The sequence below is a fragment of the Pleurodeles waltl genome, chromosome 7 (genome assembly GCF_031143425.1).
Source record: "Pleurodeles waltl isolate 20211129_DDA chromosome 7, aPleWal1.hap1.20221129, whole genome shotgun sequence".
In the NCBI taxonomy this organism is placed as follows: Eukaryota; Metazoa; Chordata; class Amphibia; order Caudata; family Salamandridae; genus Pleurodeles; species Pleurodeles waltl.
In genome coordinates, this window is record NC_090446.1 from 189,142,772 (window position 1) to 189,162,621 (window position 19,850).

The window sequence follows — 19,850 nt, forward strand, 5'->3', positions numbered from 1 at the left end:
AAACTACTAAAAACATGTGAGGCTCAATGTTTTCAGCTTGCGGTCCGGACTACTGTACACGATAGCAGTGCATATTACATAGCGCGATCTGGCTGCGTTTTTTTTTTCTTTACAAAGCTAATATCTCTAACTCTAGCAAATGCGAAACCCGTTGCATTGAAAATGCTTATTTTGCGATGGAGAGTACCTGCACTTCAAGAAAGACCTAATAGTTTTTATTGCAGAGTACCGGCATTTCTCAGAAACAAGGAGGTATTCTGGCTCAGAGAACTTGCACTTCTATTTTCCTATTTCAAGCACTGCCGAACACCCACCTGAATTACATTTTATTAACAGAATACTCGCATACAGAGTTTAACATGCGTTTTTAAATGGTATTTTAGTGGAGCTGGTGATAGGTGTTATTACACAGTGCAGTGGAGTAGGGGGTTGGAGGGACACGACTAGGTATATTGATCCAGCCGTAGTGCTGGCTAGAAAGACTATTACAATGAGGTGGATATCACTCCCTGGAGCACCCACAATAACAGATCACGGTGGTACAGTAACCCACGGCAGAGTCGCTAGCACTGCATAAGGAGAAACTGAGGGGGTTACGGAAACGCCAAATAGCAGCATCGTGGGACAACCGCCTACTTGCACTCTAAAGCAATTCAGACGACAGCACGCCATTACCATGGACACTACCGATGCTTCTAGACAACCCGCACCACACCAAGAAACGGTAAGCATAATGATCCACGACCAAAGAACCACTGAGTTAGTTGCACGCCAACAGTCACCCAGAATACAACCCACACGACCTCACATTCATACCAGACACATGACATCCGTCTCAAAGTTAGCACTGTTTTCCTTAGGTTTTTTCCTGTGGATATTAGCCCTTACACCATGGAATATATATAATGTGCTTCTTACAGAATAAGCTATGTGAATGCAGATGTTAATGTCTCAATGTTGTTCTAACTGCAGAAAGTAAGCTTACAGCCAGGATGCGATGAATACTGTATACTATCAAAACTTTACTTATAATTTGTTTTAAAAAAATGTTATCCACGGGTTCTCCTCAGTCTTGTATTATCACTTTCAACTATTTATAAAATCTCCAACCAAATACATATTCAAAAGTGTTGTGGGTCCTCTAAAAAAAATAATCATCCAATATGTTTTTCAAGCTATAAACGCAGCAAAATAATGAACTTTACTATCAACAATTAAGTATCTAATTCACACCTATTCCTAAGATTAACGGAGGTGAACATCACATGCCACATCAATTCGGCAAACATTGTGTTACTTTTAAATTCCTACATGTATTTCAAATCGTGCAGAAAAGCGTCTACTCCTACTGACATCAGAAAGGTGAGAAGACTGGCTGTTCTCGGAGGAGGCACAGGCAATACTTCAGTCACAAAGTTTTTTTTTTTGTTTTTTTTTTATCTCTCGAAAGAACAAGGGGGCAAAAAGTTTTCCAACAGCCAGTCTAGCAAATACAGACCTTCTATAGACTGTTTAACATATCACTCCCAGCTGTGGAGCCTCAGGGTGCTTCTTAAACTGACTGATGGTCTGCTCTTTACCTTTAGAGTGTAGGTTCTTTCTTCCACCCCTTATGTCTTATAATTGTAGTGGGACTCCAAGTTTATTCTCCAGTTTGAAAAAAAAAATTAAATCTATGAGGTAGCATCATACCAGGACATGAATGTCCTTTAGTTATAACATTTTATACATGACGTGCTTGGACGCCAAAAACAATGGAATTAACTCCAAACCATTAGGTATATCAATTTAGGACTTCCAGCAGACCTAACAAAGAAATAGCAAACTGAAATTGCTTATAAGCATAGCGGTTGGGGAACCGGATCATATTCCAAAGTACTCCATACCGTTTCCCTCACAGCTCCTATTTAGCACACATTTATCAGTATGATTAACTTCATAAGATCCCTTGCTAATATATTATGTATTATTAAACATATTGATGCTGCACACTTTTCTTGAATGGACTTAACCTTACCACAAACAGATTTAATTTAATGCCAATTCTACACTGCATTCATTAGCTATCCAAACGAAACAGTTCTAGCAGTTGAAGCAATTTCACTCCGTTTCATGGGATAAGCAAACAAAATTAGAAACATTATCTTTGCCCATTATCTACTTTGAAAACTTCCTTATCTGTTTAGTTGACCTCTCTGAAAACGCAGAGCTAAATTTACAATTCCACAGGAATATGCATAAAGGAAATGGCGCCTGTATTTTAGTGCCCATTACCTCTTGGCAATGTAGGTTTTACAGTGAAGACATAAACATAAGGGAATAAGGGAACTTCTTGTGCACTCATTTACATTTCAGTTTTCTGGTAAAACGAACTCGGCATAAATCTAAATTTGTAGGTTTACGCTCAGTCAAAGATGAACACTTCTTGTATATGTTCAACAATTCCACACACAGAACACAGCCAAAAAGACGGGTACAAACTTAGACAAATATAAAAACAGCAAACATACCAAATTTGGAAAATATTTCTTTTAGTCTTTTGTCATCCATTTCGTCCCCAAAGTTCTTGATGTAAACATTGGTAAACTCCATTACTTTGGCGCCATATTCTGCTTCCCGCTCTCTGCGGGATTTGAAATGGCCGACAAAACTGCAGGGAATAGAACAGGATTTGGTCTAGAAAGAGTAGTAAAACAACACACATTGTAATTGCAAACAATGTACTCCATCAAAATAATGCAAGCTATACTAAGTGATAGACTGATTGAGAAACGTTTACTATTTAAATTAGTTTTACTTACACCTTGCGATCATTGAGCAGCATTCCATTCATTGTGTCAATAGCACGATTTGCTGCTTCTTGTGTTTCAAAATGAACAAAACCATAACCCCTTGAGCCATTTTCATCACACACCACCTACAGGCAAAAACAAATCATATTTGAAAAATAGAGTAAAGCCATTACCTAGTCAATCATAATGGATTTGTACTTGAAAAAAATTGCTCATCCAATAATGAAAAATTCCTCAACATTATTTTTTATGAAGGACATTCTTTTTAAAATCGATCATACTAAACTAATTTCTAAAATTAAATTCACCTTCACTTACACATTTTAATCCCTTGTCTAAAGATCATTAAGCAGAAGTAGAGGGTCCAAAACCGCAAAAGTGGCGATTTAGAAAAGCAAAGTGTAATTAATTGAGAGTACTATACCCTATAGTATATTTGTCCTGCCTCTTACAGTTTCAAACATGGCACGTACCAACTTGAAACTGTATTATGAATCAAAGCATGAATGTTCTTTCACAACTAAATATACTAACATTACGTCCTTAGAATATCAACAATACTACATCCAACCATAGAACACAGCCTGGGAACAGGCACACTTCGCCACATAGGTCTGTTAGAGTCACTGAGCAACAAGAACAAGCTCTTTTAGGAGCAGCCTCACCTCACTAAGGTGAAAATTATTCCTGAAAGTTTGAGGTGATTAGGGGAGTGCCAATGTCAGAGTCACCAGATCCTTGGGGTCTGTGCACGTTCCCAACACGTCCACCACAAGACAGCTCCAATACTCTGATTAGAATGTCACAGAGTCTAAGAGAGTCCAAGTGGGGAAAAGGGGATTAGGTAGGGAACAGCTGGGAAGGAGACCTGTAGGAAGCAAAAGGTTAAAACACACAATATCAAGATTATACCATATTAATCATTACTAGGCTATGACTCTAAGCATTGTCATATTGGAAACATGGATAACTTAAGCATGAACTTAAATAACTAGGCCTCAAGATGTCTGGATACCTGTGAGGGAATCAAGAAAGATTAGTACAACTTTCTAATGAACCACTCAATGAAATGTTACACATGGATTAAAAACAGCAGAACCTTCTAGCTCTACGCTTTCAAATTCAAGAATAGTCTTTTGCATGAGGACCAGAAAATAATCTGAAAGATTTCTATAACACCATATGAACTGTACTTGAAGGACTTATTATGCACATACAATATAACATCTAGAATTCGAACACTTTAGTTTTCTTAAAATGAAGGAACATGAATTGCGCACATTGCAGATTTCCACAAAAGGTTTATAAATGCCATGACATGATTGTGCACAATGAATAACCTGAGTTAGACACGAGAAAATGAATCGCGCGTCTTGCCGATTCGAAGGCCACCATGTGAATGCCAAGAAATGGTAGCACAAACTGAATATCATGAATTTAACACAAGGAATGAATCGCACGTCTTGCCGATTCGCAGGCCACCATGTGAATGCCAAGAAATGGTAGCGCACACTGAATATCATGAATTAAGCACAGAAAATGAATTGCGCGTCTTGCTGATTCGAATACCACCATGTGAATGCCATGAAATGGTAACGCACAATGAATATCATGAATTAGACACAAGAAATGAACCGCGCTTCTTGCCGATTCGAAGGCCACCATGTGAATGCCAAGAAATGGTAGCACGAACTGAATATCATGAACTAAACTCAAGAAAATGAATCGCGCGTCTTGCCGATTCGAAGACCACCACGTGAATGCCAAGAAATGGTGGCATACAATGAGTAACGTGAATTAAGCACAGGAAATGAATCGCACGTCTTGAAGATTCAAATGCAACCTTGTAAATGCCATACAATGGTTGCGCACAATGAATATCAAGATTTGTATACGAAGAAAGAATTGCGCGACTAGCCGATTCAAATGCAAGCATGTAAATGTCATTAAAACATCAAGCGCACTTTCACACGCACAAGAGCAAAATAGATGTATCATGCTAATTAGGCCCAAGAACTCAAAATCCTTCGAGAACGGGATCAGGGGCCCAGCGCGACCTCCGCCTTACCGGCCTGATCAAGAATCACCAAGCAAAGTGAAAGGGCGAGGCCTGGAAAATCAAAGTAGGACTCCGGAACAGGAGCTCAGGAAGTTGCTGCTGCTCTGCACCGGGACCTCTGAATAGTGAGCACGTGGAGCTGGGCTGGCTCCCTTATATAGAGTCTTGGCCCAGCCCACAAACCACACCCAGGCATGCTGCAGGGAAAGCTTCTAGAAGGCCCTGGAAAGGGACCACACCCTAACACACACTGAAAGCCTGCAGCAGTACATTGCAAATGAACAGTATTTATATGCACCTTGAACATAAATCTTCAGGATTAAACTCTGCAATGCAAAAGGTTAAACAGCAGCATATCAGCACAAAGCATAAATTACGTTATCTTGAGAGTGCTGGATTTTTGCATTCTAGTCGCCCGTAGAGCGCGCACTGGCAGGATGTTGACAGCCAATAAGCCTTTGACCACAGCTGTATTGCAATCTAATATCTTTCTGAGGTCCCCTTGAGTTATTACCCGGAAGAAAAATTCTTTGCATCAAACACCCACTTAATTACTGCATCACCAAGACTGTGAATTGGCCCTAAAGAGGAATATAGGAAAAACACTACATCTAAAACATACCAGTAAAGTCATAGCAGTAGATTTCCATTTGTCTCTTCCTAAATGCAAAATCGAATGGGTTTCCCCAAAACTGGCTAATCACCGTTTCATAAATGGGCGTGCCTCATGTGTTAAGCTATTCTCACCTCAAGCCTGGTGTGAAAATTTCCAGTCACCAACATCACCAGTTTCACTGATGTAAATGTTTAATAAGATACAAAGAAACTTTGAAAAACAATCAAACAGGAGCCATTTCTGTGTTTGCATACACACTGTCGCATCAACAGTCCCAAGTACCTTTGGTTAAAGATACTTGCAGAATGTTTGTGACTGAAGCATTCTCCCCTGCGGTTGTTGCTACAAAAGATGGCAGCTGGCCACAGTAGGAATATGTCACCAGGAGAAATCATGTGGCGCCATCATAGATATGCAAACTCCATGCCTCGAGAAAGAATGTATTCACCACTGTATATTAGTAGAAAAGAGGGAAAAGAATATGCGCTGGGCAAAGTGAGCGCAAGGAATGACAAACACACGGGAGGCCATTTGTTCCTGATATCCCTTATAGAAATAGAATATGACACTTGTGTAACTTCTTTTAGGCTACAATCGTATTTATTTTAATTTATTCATACAATATTAAAAATGGATATTACCACCATGTTAGAAATTGGGTTTCTCTTTGTAATGGTAGGCACCCTACAGAAGCAGGAACCATAATCATAGTCAGGGTAAGTCATATACACACACTAAATGATAGTCTGGGCTCAACCTCTGATGGCGTGGCACAGAGCAGTCAGGCTTACCTAAAGAGGCAATGTGTAAAGTAACTGTGCAACAAACACATAGTAACACAATAAAAACATCACAAAAATTCTCCATACCAGGTCATAAAAAGACTTCTAGCGCTTAGAAGCAGTAAGCATGAAGGGAGGTCATCTGGATGCACTGGACCGGGCACAGTCAACAGTACAGGCCGACGGCAATGGAGCGCAAGCTGAGGGCCAAGAGCTACGCCAGCCCAGTGAACAGAGTTTCTTGATCCTGGTAGCAACAGCAAGATGTGGGTGCGGGCAAGCAATGCATTGAGCGATGCATCAAGGCCAGGTCCACAGTCCAAGTGATGCGCTGGTTCAGATGACAGAGCGCCGAGCCAAAAAGTGCTAGTTCCGAAGTTTGATGCACCAAGTTTCCCCACGGAGCCGAGGGTTTTGTCTCACGCTCCAAGTTGCTGCACCAGCAATGCGCGGCTCAACCGCTGGCCTCTCGACAACGAGGTGCCAGCTCCAAGAGCGATGTGCCGGCCCTTCTCTCACAACTGTCGATGCGTCGGTTCTGCTACAAGCAGACTGGAGGTGTGTCCATTTCTCTGGTGCAAGTATCTGGGCCCACTTCCAGTTCCCCCTCACCAGGGTCAGAGAGCAGCAGGCAGAATGGGCACATAGCAGAAAAGCAGTCCTTGCAGGTCAGTAACATTACTTGAAACACCACAGCAGAATCCAGTTGTTGGTCCAGAAGTGTCTGATTTGGTTGGGGTCTGAAACTCAGTACTTATATCGAGTTATGCCACTGAAATGGGGTGACTTCAACGAAGGGTTTTTGAGGCGCACAGAAGTAATTTCATCCTAGTCCTGGCTCTGGACAATTGGTTGGGGTATTGGTTGGGGTAATCAACCCTGTGTGGGGACAGGCACTGCCTATTCAGGTGGAAATGTCAGCCCCCTCCTGGATTTCCTGCCCATAAAGGGCCATCAGAAAGCAGATGAGGGCTCAGACATCTAATCTTCCTGCGTTTGTGGCTGTCTGGAGGGAATGTAGAATGTGTAGCTGGAGGCAGGCTGCAGGCACACAGAGCTGTAAGAGCAGAGAAATGCCCACTTTCTGAAAGCAGCATTTATAAAATAGTAATGTTAACACTATCAGTAAAGAGGAATTATCATTAACATTCTAATGATATGAAACAGGACATAACCACTCCTTCTCAATCAGGAATTGCAACTTAAAAGTGTAATAAGGAATTCCCAATGTTAAACTTTAAGAAGAGTAGGCCTCACAGTAGTGAAAAACAAATTTAGGTGTTTTACTATACAAAACCTAAAAGTACATGACCAACATTTACTTACACAGCACCCTGCCCTATGGGCTACCTAAGGCCTACCTTAGGGGTGGCATGTGTAATAAAAGGGGAGTTTAGGGATTGGAAAAGGGTTTCAAATGCAAAGTCGAAGTGGCAGGAAAACTGCACACGGCCTCTGCAGTGGTAGGCCCGAGACAAGTTTAAAGGGCTACTTGTGTGCGTGGCACAAGCAGTGCTGCAGGCCCACTATTCGCATTTAATTTACAGGCCCTGGGTATAGGGTATACCACTTTACAAGGGACTTACAGGTAAATTAAATATGCCAATTGTGCATATACCAATGTTACCATGTTTGGGGGGAGGGGGGGGGGGGGAGGGGAGTATGTGCATTTCAGCGCTGACCAGCAGCGTTAAAGTGCTGAGTCGTAAGGTCAACAAAAAGATTCAGCAAAAAGGTGAGACAAAACATTTGGGGCAAGGCCACCCTAAGGTGGGCAGGTCTAACACACCTGATGAGGACCATGATCACAGCACAACATAGTGACAAAGCTTGGTCACATTAACAACCATCTTTTCACCCTTCACGTTTTCCCAACAAAACAAACCTCAACCAGACTGCCTCTCGCTTAGACCTCCTGTGTATAAACAGCCCAAATTTCCAAATCATTTAACTTATTACATTTATTCCGCAGTTCAGAATGCAAAACTATGAGCAAAGAGCTTCAAACCTGATACACCTTAAGACTGTTCCTCCTTTGGTAGGTTACCTTAAAAACATTGCTTCTTTCGAAGACATATTTCTGTATGTGCTATGAGTCCATCTGAAGAACATTAATATTACTTTACCTCAAGACTTGTGAGATCGCAGACTATCGCATTTCACCCTATTATAATCATTTGATAGGTAACAGACTCGGGCTATGAACATTTCACGGATCAGTTTTTACTCCTCAGTAGACCCCACATTTTTTTAAACCACATATTACAAACTGGACCTTCTACCTTTCCCCGCAATGTGATAATCATGTGTTATGCTGCCAGCAGCATGTAGGATATTATTTGCCCCTTACTGCCATGTGAAAGGTATTCCACTTCCAGAGGGGCCCACAGTGTGACTTCTGACTGACAACGAACTAGATCAGATCCTGTAATCAAGATTATAACGTCAAGGCCTCCCCTCCAGTAGGTTTCCAATTCAAGAAATAACCCGAAACAATGCATCTGTGTTCCCTGCTCTCCACAGTTCCTCTACAGTGCTGAAGTGGGAGTTTACTTTGTGGAATCTGGCCAGAATGTAGTTTGCTCCAGGGAAAAATACCATTAGCAAATATCCCTGCTCATACTTAAATGTCATTGCTTAATATTTCCGATTGCACTCTAACATGAAACCTCAAAAAACGGTTAAATTTTGTTGGAAAATTAAGATTGCATTTGGTTTATACGTATTTGAATATGGCCCTCATTACAACCCCGGCGGTCGGTGATAAAGCGGCAGTAATACCGCCAGCAGGCCAGCGGTAAAAAAAAAAAAAATGGAATTATAACCACGGCGGAAACCGCTCAAACAGTCACTTTAACACACCAACTGCCACGGCGGTAGCAACAAACGCCACGTCTGTAACCACCAACAGCCAGGCGGAAGACAATGTACCGCCCACACTATTATGACACACCTATCCGCCACCTTTTCCGGGGTGGTACCAATGACATCAAAAGCACGGCGGAAACAGAACACAGAAGTCAAAGGACTCAACTCTGGAGACTCAGGGAACAACCACGACGCCATGCAGCCCGAGTTGAACTTATTTCCCATGCTCGTTTACCTTTTCCTGCATTACGAACACCAACGCCAGCGAAGATGACCACGATGAGTACTGCAGCCTAGCACATAAGGGAGGGGGGAGGAAAAGGAGAGTGACACACACACGCAACACCCCAAACACCATACACACAACCAGATGCAGTAACATTACGTATCCACTCCTTACTCCTCAGGAATAATACAAGGACAAAATGATTAGAAGAAAGTGAGTATAATACGATAAAATAACATGAAGAAGATCATCAAAATACAAACGTATATACATATTGACAAATGGAGGGACACTGCCAAGTCCTCAATCTCTGTGGGCCACATCACATAGACCAAGGACCCACCTCACTCCTGCAACACAGAGAGAGAACACTGCAGGGGCATCAGGTCGAAAATACACAGGCACCTCATGGGGGATGGGGAATGGGGGGTGGGGGTGGGGGGGGGGGGGGGGGGGCACCTCAGCCGGAAGATGGTACAACACCACTGGTCCTGGAGGGGGCTACATGACAATCACTCTGTCCTGGGGAGTGCAAGGCCACAGTCTCTCAAGTGGGTGGTTTTGCCCACTGCTTGGTCCGGGGGAAGTGCAGGCCAGAGTCTCTCAAGTGGGTGGTTTGCCCACCGCTTGGTCCTGGGGAGTGCATGGCCACAGTCTCTCTAGTGGGTGGCTTCTCCACTGGTTATGGAGGGGGCATTGTGCCCAGTGTGCTTCATCCTGGGAATAATGGGGTGATTGGATGGCTTCTCCACTGGTTCACGAGGGGGCATTATGCCCTGTGCTGCAGATCTTGGGGATTGCAAGGTCACAGTCTCTCACCTGGGTGTCAGACCCACAGGATTTGCAGGGGCCAGAATGCAAAACAGCCCATGGAGGAAGGACTACACACTGTCCGCCAGCGGTGACGGCTGCTCAGTAGTGGCAGTGGCAGGGCTGGTGGCTGTGCTGGCAGTGGTGTGTGGGGGGAGGTGTGGGGGGGGGGGGGCTGCTCCAGCACTTCCCCTGTAGCCTTGGACAGCTGCCCACTAGGGCTGTTGCTGGCAGTGGTGCTGGTGGTGGCAGTGGTGGGGGGGAGGCTCGAGCCCTTCCCCTGCAGTCTCGGATGGCTGCCCACTGGGCTACTGCTGCTGGCAGTGGTGGGGGGAGGCTCCAGCCCATGCCCTGCAGCCTTGGACGGCTGAACCACCATGGTTGGTGGTGGGGGGCTCTGAATGAGTCCCCAGCACTAGGCCTCCTGTCCGTCCTTCCTGCCTGTCGGTGCAGGCCCCTTGTCCGTCCTGTCAGCAGCCGGGGATTGCCCCTTGCCCTTCACTCCTGCAGCTGGTGGTGCCTCCTTGCCCTTCCTAGTCGCAGCTGGTGGTGCCTCCTTGCCCTTCCTTGATGTACCTGGTGCAGGCATCCTGTCAGTGTTGCTGCCTTGTGCCCGGGATCCTTTCCCACCTGCAGTAGCTGTCGACACTACTGTGGCCGTGGACTGGGTGACTGAGGTGCTCGCCTGGGTTCTGACCACCCTGGCCCAACGAGAAGGACAGGGGGAGGAGGGGGGGCGAGGGGGAAGTGGTAAGGAAGAGGTCAAGGGTGGAGAGGTAAAGCTTCTTAGGGACATTGGGGCGGGAAGAGGACGAAGGTTTGGGAGTGGAGGAAGAGGAAGTGGTTGTAGGAGGTGTCTGCTGTGTTTGGGTGCGAGGTGGATGGCTATTGGGTGTCTGAGTGCTTGAGTTTGTGTACTTTGGGAGGCGGGGCACAGACACAATGGGAGAAGTCACAGGAGACGTGTGCGTGGGGGTGGTGACTGCCAGTGGGGGGCGTGTGGTGATAGGCGTGATGGTGGTAGTGGTTGAGGATGTAGTGTAGACGCTACTGAGAAGGAGGTGGACGACAAGGAGTGGGGGCAGTGGATGTTGGTATGTCTGCATCTGGATGGTGTTTGTGTGAGTGCCTATGTGATGATGTGTGGTGTTTGTGTTTGCCTGAACCACTCCTGTGTGTTGTCCTGCATGCTGTCTGCCTGTGTGCTTGGGATAGGTTGGGGATGAGGGGAATGGGACTGGGCAGAGGAGGGAGGCTAGAAACAGGGACAATGTCTGCCATCAGGGAGGAGGCCAGATACTGGATTGATCTCTGTTGGGCCGCCGTGCCAGAGTGAAAGCCCTCCAGGAATGCATTTGTTTGTTGCAAATGGGCTGCCAGTCCCTGGATGGCATTCACAGCATTTGACTGCCCAACAGAGACAGATCGCAGGAGGTCAATAGCCTCCTCACTCAGGGCAGCAGGGCTAAATGGGGCAGGGCCTAAGGGTGAAGGAGATGCCCCCACCCTCCTGGGTGAGTGGGCGCAGGAAACATGCTGAGGGGCTGCTGGGAGGGTGGTGCTGGTACAGGGGGGTGGCGGCTGTACCTGTAGTTGGGGTGGGCACAGGTGTCCGCCACCACCAGGGAGCTTCCATCGGATGAGATAGCACCGTCAGAAGTGTCCCCTCCTGTCTCCGCAATGGTGCTCCCCTCGCCCTCCGTCCCACTGGTGCCCTCGCGTTCGGTGGATTCAGCCTCCTGGGCCCTGTGGGATGCAGCTCTCCCTGTTGGTGCCTCTGCTGCTCCACCAGATGATGCTAATACACATAAGGACAGGGTGACAACACAAAAAGGAAGCGGAGGGGGAAGAGACAAAGAACACCCTTGGTCAATGGTGGCAACACCACCACCGTTGGCGTACATGACACACAGACACAGGGAACTGCTCTACGCATTAGGCAATACACTAACAGTCGCAATGCTAGTCACCACCCCATGGACAGGGATACCTAACACCAAATGCTGCATACCTTAGACTCACAGACACCTGCCCCGTAGTGGAGGCCTACTAGCTTGGTTGGAGGAGGCTGACATCAGAACCAGCCCAACATGGGCCCTACCCTGCACTGTCCGGCTTGGCCTAGGGGCACACACAGGCCTACATCCCCCACCGGATGCAACCCTACCACGCTCAAGTAGTATATTGCAACACTGTACTCACCCCCTTGTGGCTGCTGTGATGCCCCCAAGCACCCATCCAGCTCCGGATAGGCCACTGCCAGCATGCGGGCCATCAGGGGGGTCAGGGTTCGACGGGCACCCCTTTTTCGTTGGGAGGCCATCCCCAGCTGGGCCTCCGCCGTCTTCCGTGCCCAGCATCTCAGGTCCTCCCACCGTTTGACAGTGGGTGCTCTGCCTGCCGTAAACCCCCAGGGTCCGCACGTCGTTAGCGAGGGCAAGCCATATACCCTTTTTTTGATGGGCGCTGACCTGCAAAGAAATACACATAGGAAAAAGGTATCAGTCAGACCGTCCTGCCTGTTACACTCATGGCCCACCATAGCCCTCACATCCCCTTACGCACAGACATTGCCCACCATACATTCAGCACACTGCCCAGTGCCCTTCCACCAACCCCGCCCACCCAACTTGAGGCCCTCACACACAGCACTCCATGCATTCATGCCCCATGCATTGTGCTCACAGGGTACTCACCTGTTGGTCTGGAGGACCATTCAGCATTCGGTACTGGGGTAGGACCCCCATCCACCAGTCTCTCCAACTCCGCAGTGGTGAAGGCAGGGGCCCTTTCCCCAGTGACACGAGCCATGGTAGGTCCCAGACACAGGTCACAGCAGCACTTGCAGAGTAGGTCCTGTCGAAGGTCAGCTAACAAGTGAGTGAACAGAGAGAAAATGGCGGTCACATCTGCGGCGGTGCATACTGTCACCGCCGGCGTACATCACCACTGGCCACTGTAACCCATAGGGCACCATGGTATCCAATGAGGAGTTGCACAGCGGTTCTCGACCGCCTCCCGCAACGGCACACAACGTCAGCAGAATTATCTCATTTCCACGTGTCCCTCCATATAGGACAGGCGGATGCCATTTCAGGGGGGTGGTGGGGAGGGGGTTGTCAGGCCATGGCACCTAACTGCGTCACAGTACGCAGTGGCACCATTTGGGCCTATACAACAATATACTGTTACAGTCACAACATGCAATGCAGTGTAGTGGTTGGAAATATGGAATACTGACCAGCTGCTCACCGTTTTGCCCCCTAGATTGCAACCGCTGCGGGTGAATAGGAGATGGACACATCCCGCGTGTACAGGCCCCTGGTGGACTTGGCAACAATGGAGGACAGGCACATTATCCTCACCTGTATACTGGACACGGCCACAATCACAGAGCTGTGTGCCCAACTGGAACCTGACCTGATATCCATCAGCCCACCGGGATCCCCTATCTTGTGCAAGTCCTATCTGTGCTCCATTTCCTGGCTAGTGGCTCCTTCCAAGTGACAATGGGCTTGACAGCAGGAATGTCTCAGCCAATGTTCTCAATTTTGCTGACCAGAGTGTTGTTTGCCATGATTAAACAGATGCAAAGCTACATTGTTTTCCCCCAGGTGGAGGATTTGGCCACAGAGAAAGATGATGTCTATGCAATGGGACATATCCCCAACATAATTGGGGCTATTGATGGTACACATATTGCATTTGTCTCCCCCCACCCTCCCCCGAGAGATGAACAGGTGTTCAGAAATCAAGAGCTTTTACTCCATGAACGTGCAGATAGTGTGCCTGGCGGACCAGTACATCTCCCATGTCAATGCAAAGTGTCCTGCATGATGCCTTTATCCTGAGGAATAGCAGCATCCCATATGTGATGGCTCAACTCCATAGGCACCAGGTGTGGCTAATAGGCGAGTCCTGGTTCCCACCCAGTGGATGTTGGTGTATGGGTATGGTGTGGGCCCTAAGGGTTAGTGTGTGGCTAACAGTTGTCCCTCGATATTTGCAGGTGACTCTGGTTACCCCAACCTCTCTTGGCTAGTGACCCCTGTGAGTAATCCCAGGACAGGGGCAGAGGAACGTTACAATGAGGCACATGGGTGAACAAGAAGAATAATTGAAAGGACATTCGGCCTCCTGAAGGCCAGGTTTTGTTGCCTCCATCTAACAGGTGGATCCCTGTACTACTCACCCAAGAAGGTGTGCCAGATCATCGTAGCATGCTGTATGTTGCACAACCTTGCCTTGCATGGTCAGGTGCATTTTCTGCAGGAGAATGAGGCAGGAGATGGAAGTGTGGCAGCAGTGGACCCTGTGGACAGTGAATGATGACAACAGAAGTGCAATAATACGACAATACTTGCAATGACACACAGGTAAGACACTGTAATTTCACTTTACATTGACAGTTTTGTGTTTGACATCGTCACTGGCAGGTTGATTTTCCCACTTCTATGGCCACTCGCTGTACCCTTTGGCATCTCTACTTGCAGATATTTGTGCCCCACTATTGCTCTGGTGTGTTGACTGCAGCCACTACAGGTCATTCCTATATATACATTACTATACATTTCTATTGCAGTGTTTAAAGCTTGTTAAAGGAATACATGGTTAAATCATTTGACAGACTCCATAATGTATTTATTCAAATGGTGTTTAAGTGCTAATGATACGAGGGGGATGTGCAATGCACTGGAGTGAAGGTGGAGGAAAGTCCAGGATAGAGTCCAGTCTATTTGTATCACAGGTGCATTGTCCAAGGGGGCATAGAAAGTGGAGCAATGGCAGTTCAAGGTGGACAGGGTGACAGAGTGGGACACAAGGGTGACAATCAGGAGATTCGTATTTCGTGGCGGGGGCTTGGCAATAGTCTTTGGCTTCTGCCTGGATCGCAGGGACCGTTTGCGGGGTGGTACTCCTTCTTCAGGGGGTGGGGTGCTAGTGGCCTGTTCCTGTGGCGGGGCCTCCTGTCCACTAGCAGCAGGAGGTGGAAGGCTGTTCATCGGTTTGGCTAGTGTCAGGGGCCCGGTGCTGTGCCACTGCCTCCCTCATGGTGTTGGCCATGTCTGCCAGCACCCCTGCAATGGTGACCAGAATGGTGTTGATGTCCTTCAAGTCCTCCCTGATCCCCAGGTACTGTTCCTCCTGCAGCCGCTGGGTCTCCTGCAACTTGTCCAGTATCTGGCCCATCATCTCCTGGGAATGGTGGAATGCTCCCAGGATAATGGTGAGTGCCTCCTGGAGAATCGGTTCCTCCTGTCGCACAGCAGTCCTCCCAGCTTCCCTGTTGTCCTGTGCCTCGGTCCCCGGAACTGTATGCCCACTGCCACTGAACCCAGGTCCCTGATTGTCCTGTGTTTGTGAGGTGGCCTGGGGTCCTTGTAGTGGTGGACACACTGCTGATTGGTGTGACCTGGGGAGAGAAGTATGGGCCCGCTGGGTGGGTACTGTGCTGGTGTTTCCTGAGGCTCTGTGGAGGTATGGGACTGTGCCTGGGTTACCGACTGTCGGAGATCCCTGATGGGCCAGGTTGGTCATCCAGATCTAGGCGTCCAGAGCTGCTGTCATCACTGTGGGCCTCTTCTGGGGGTGGACTCGATGTTGCTGGCACCTCCTATCCGGTGATGTTAGGTGGGGGACCTGTGGGGATGTAAACACAGTGTTATTGTTTCTGTGTGTGTCATCTTGTGCATAGGTGTGCTGCCCTCTATGGTTGTTATTGCTCTTGCAGCTTTACCTTGTGTGAGTAGCTATTTTGTGGGCTAGGTGATTCTCTCTAGTGTGCATGCTTTAGTGATGGGTGTCCCATGCAGGCCTGTGATGGGGGTCCATGCATTGGGGTTACATGCGGGGCTTGGTATTGGGAGGGGTGGGTTGTGATGGTGGGGTATGTGGGAGGTGGTAAAGCGATGGGAGTGAGGGTAAGGGTGGGGTTATGTGATGGCATGCAGGTAGGGGGGGTGATAGAAGTAAAGAGCTGACTTACCAGAGTCCAGTCCTCCTCTTACCCCTACCAGGCCCTTAGGATGCATGATTGCCAAGAATGGCTCCTCCCATGTTGTTAGTTGTGTCGGGGGGGGGGGGCGATGGGGGTCAACCGCCAGTCCTCTGTACAGCTATTTGGTGTCTTGCTGCTGTGGAACGCACCTTCCCCTGTAGGTCGTTCCACCTCTTCCTGATGTCATCCCTTGTTCTGGGGTGCTGTCCCACGGCGCTGACCCTGTACACGATTTTCCACCATAGCTCCATCTTCCTAGCAATGGACGTCTGCTGCACCTGTGATCCGAATAGCTGTGGCTCTGCTCGGATGATTTCCTCCACCATGACCCTTAGCGCCTCATCAGAGAACCTGGGGTGTTGTTGCGGTGCCACAAGTGTATTGTGAGTGGTGTGGGTCAGGGTGTGTGGGGTGCTGTGTTGGGGTGGGTGATGTAAGTTGTGTGGATGGTGTATAGGTGATGGTGGTATGTGTCTGTGGTCTTGCTATCTCTCTTGTGGCACTTGTTTGTATTCGTAAAGGGTTGTGGGTAGTGTGGGTGTGTGTTTTAGTGGTTTGAGTGTGTGTGTGTGGTGTGTGTATGTTTGTTATTCAAATTGTCCAATGTGGTGGTGTTTTGTTAGGCTGTGTGTATTTTGAGCGCCGCGGTATGTACCGCCAATGGTTTTGCACCACTGAATGTGATTTGTGGGTCAGATGCTGTGGGTGTTGTTCTGTTGGCGTAACTGTGTGGGTTTTGCCACTGCCAGTTTATCACTGACCTTTGGGCTGGCGGACTTGTGAGGGTGGCTGAGTAGTGACAGATTGCTATGTGTTGGTCATAATATGGGTGACGGTAATCCGCGGCGGTATGTTGGCGGTAGTCAGCATGGCGGTAAGCGGTATAATGAAGGCCTATATTAGCTATGTAATTGCATAGCATGGTACAGTCACGATCGGTTAGTCCACTGGGTACAATCCCTGTGTGAGCTGTACTTCACACGGTGGCAAAGTCATGCTTACTGAGCAGAAAGGGGTCCGAGTAAATCATTCATTGTGGTTTCAGACCTCGTGTTCTAATCCTAACTTGCCACCAATCTTGGCCAAACGGCACTCAATTCTGCCTTGCACAGTCCTGCCATAAATGCTGTGAATGCCTCCAGAACAATGGGGTTGCATACTTATAACTTCTACTGTAAAGGGTGGTTTTAGTTATATATAAAAAAAAAAAAAAAAAAAAAAAAAAAACACACCCCTCAATTAACCTAAAAGGGCCATGTCTATCTGCATTTTACTACTCATGTCTCCTACTCAGTCGATTTTAAAATGCATGTGTACAAACTGAGAACCACTTTGTTCCAGAAGTCTCTCGGCCATACACTGTGGAAATATAATTGTCAGTCCTGTTTTCTATTTGTGGGGCAAGAGTTCATACGATTGCGGAGATCTGCGGTACGCGCTGGTGCTTACAAACCCCTCCGGTGGCTTTAAAACCTATTCCTTAAATCTGACATATCCACGTGCGCCCCGGTAATTGTGACTTTTGTTTATGGGATCTCTGCATATCTTTCAAGGACAAAAGAACTTAAGATGATATTACATACCTCAATCCCTCTGAAGATGGTTTTCTTTTTAACTTCTTTGCCTTTCTTAGCTCCATGAAACAGGCAAAAAGTTGCTTGCCTTGTTGGTACTTCCTGGTGGGTCCACGTAGAAGTTTAGGGTCCTCTTACAGTCGAGGCGATGAAGACATTCGTCCTCCTTGAGGGATGAGGCGGAGCATAGAAAGTCTGCAAGCTAATGGATTCCCATATGTGGAATGGCTTTACTACAATAAGCAAAAACAACACTTTTCTTGATGTTCAATGTACCTGGACAGATGAAAGTGTATGGTGGAATCACTGACAATGCCTAGATTCCTCTCACTTTCCTGGCTGATTTTATGGTGATGAATAAAGCCATTTTGATGGTGAGTAGGCAAAGAGGTATACTGTGCATCAGTTTCCAAACGGAGTGCTCATTAAGGGATTATCAATTTAAGGTCCCACTGCGGCATCACAAATGGTGATCTAAGGAACATGTGGATAAGCGCCTTCCAAAAAGGTATCACAACAGGTGACTGATCGGGTAAATGTCAGAAGGACGAAACTTAACCTTTAACTGTTACAAAACCAAGGCCTTGCAGGGTTAAAGAAATACCAAATAAGAGAAAATCGGATAAGTGTACATCCAGTGGGTAGATTTGTTGGGAGAAACAGACAGCAAACTTCTGCCAGCGCATCAACAGATTTGGCAGACTGAAGTCTGGCTGCCAAGATGACCCCAATCACTTCTGGAGGAAGGTCAAAGGCTGTCAACTGTTGCTGCTTATTTACCACGCATGGAGGTGTAATTGTGAAGGTTGGGGTGAAGGCTTGACCCTTCTGCAGCAACTGGAAGACCTCCCAAAGGGGAAGCCGGATCAGAGAATAAATGCTCATGGCCAGAAGTTCCAGGTACCACACACTACTCGCCCAGACTGGAGCCACAAAGCTGACATGAACCTGGGTCTCTTTTGATCTTCTTGAGTACTCTGGGTAGAAAGGCATCCAGGAATCCAGACTCCAAATGCTGGTGGAAGGAATTTTTAATGAAGTGCTGCCTTGTGAACTCCAAGCGTAAAAGTTTGGATGACCGCCACACAAGTGATACATCCGTCACAACTCATGGCTCCGGTTGGGATAGGGAGAGGGTTTGCTGCTGGTCCAATCAAGGTCGAGCAGACACCACTGGAGAACTTTCCCAGTGTCCTTCTACACATGGAGTTTGATAGATTGCCTTGGTGTTGGGCATCCAAGCACGAAATCATGAGTCCAAGATAAGAAACCTCAAAGCCACTGTCACCAAAGCTTTGAAAGGGGCTCTGTTGTTTTTTTGGGGGGAAGACACATTGTGCAGGGCTTAGCCAAGAAGCAGGCAGGGGCCTTCCTCTCCTTAAACCTCTCCGGGGCAGGGCCTGCCTTCACACCAAACAGCCTAGAGCCAAAGAGAACATCCATAAGATACTGTTGGACATCAGCTGAAATGCATGTTGAGTGAGTTCAGATGTGACGCTTAAGCACCACGCTGATTCCAACTGCCCTACACAGACAGCTGGTAGTGTTGGCAAGATGTCTGCCTCTTTCTCTCCAAATGTGTGCAAATATCTGCCCAGGAGGATTGTAATAGTCACAGAACTGACAACAAGGCTGGCCAGGGACAACTTCCGTTTTACAAATGTGTCCATCTATTTTGATTCGTTAACAGGCACGGTAAGCAGGGAAGGCACTGGGCTTCAAGCAGCTTGTACATGCCTAAACAACAAGACTCTCTGGAGTGGAATGTTGTGATAAGAAGTCTGTGTAGTGAAAGCACGGTTAAAGGGGAGGTCCTGAGTGGATTGTGTAGGGTTAAGAGTCTGTCAGAAGAGTAGTGTTGACTTCTTGTGTTGGCAGAACAAGGTCAACTGTCTCAGCCTCCTTTCAAAATACTGTGGCGAAGGAGACAGGTTCTTCAGTAACCATGGATGGATTGGGTAAGGAAGGCCACTGGATGGGACAGGCACCCAGACCACTGGCATCCTGGAGATCATAAAAAATATTATGAGGGCATTATTCTGGTTCAGAGTAAGTGCACTGTCTAGGTCTGGTGGTGGAGTGAGAGTCTCTGAATACGCCAATACAATTGGCTCCCCCTTCTGCC

At 47.3% G+C, this 19,850-nt stretch overlaps 1 protein-coding gene across 1 annotated transcript in view; it reads right to left on the reverse strand.

Annotated features, from left to right (window-relative positions):
* PABPC1L (poly(A) binding protein cytoplasmic 1 like) overlaps positions 1 to 19,850 on the reverse strand; it is a 428,971-nt gene that overhangs the window by 252,500 nt on the left and 156,621 nt on the right. Inside the window, exons 4-5 of the mRNA XM_069243541.1 lie at positions 2,802 to 2,917; positions 2,511 to 2,650 (exon numbers count right to left, since the gene is read on the reverse strand). Coding sequence (XP_069099642.1) covers positions 2,511 to 2,650; positions 2,802 to 2,917 — 256 coding nt within the window. The remainder of the gene's footprint in view (positions 1 to 2,510; positions 2,651 to 2,801; positions 2,918 to 19,850) is intronic.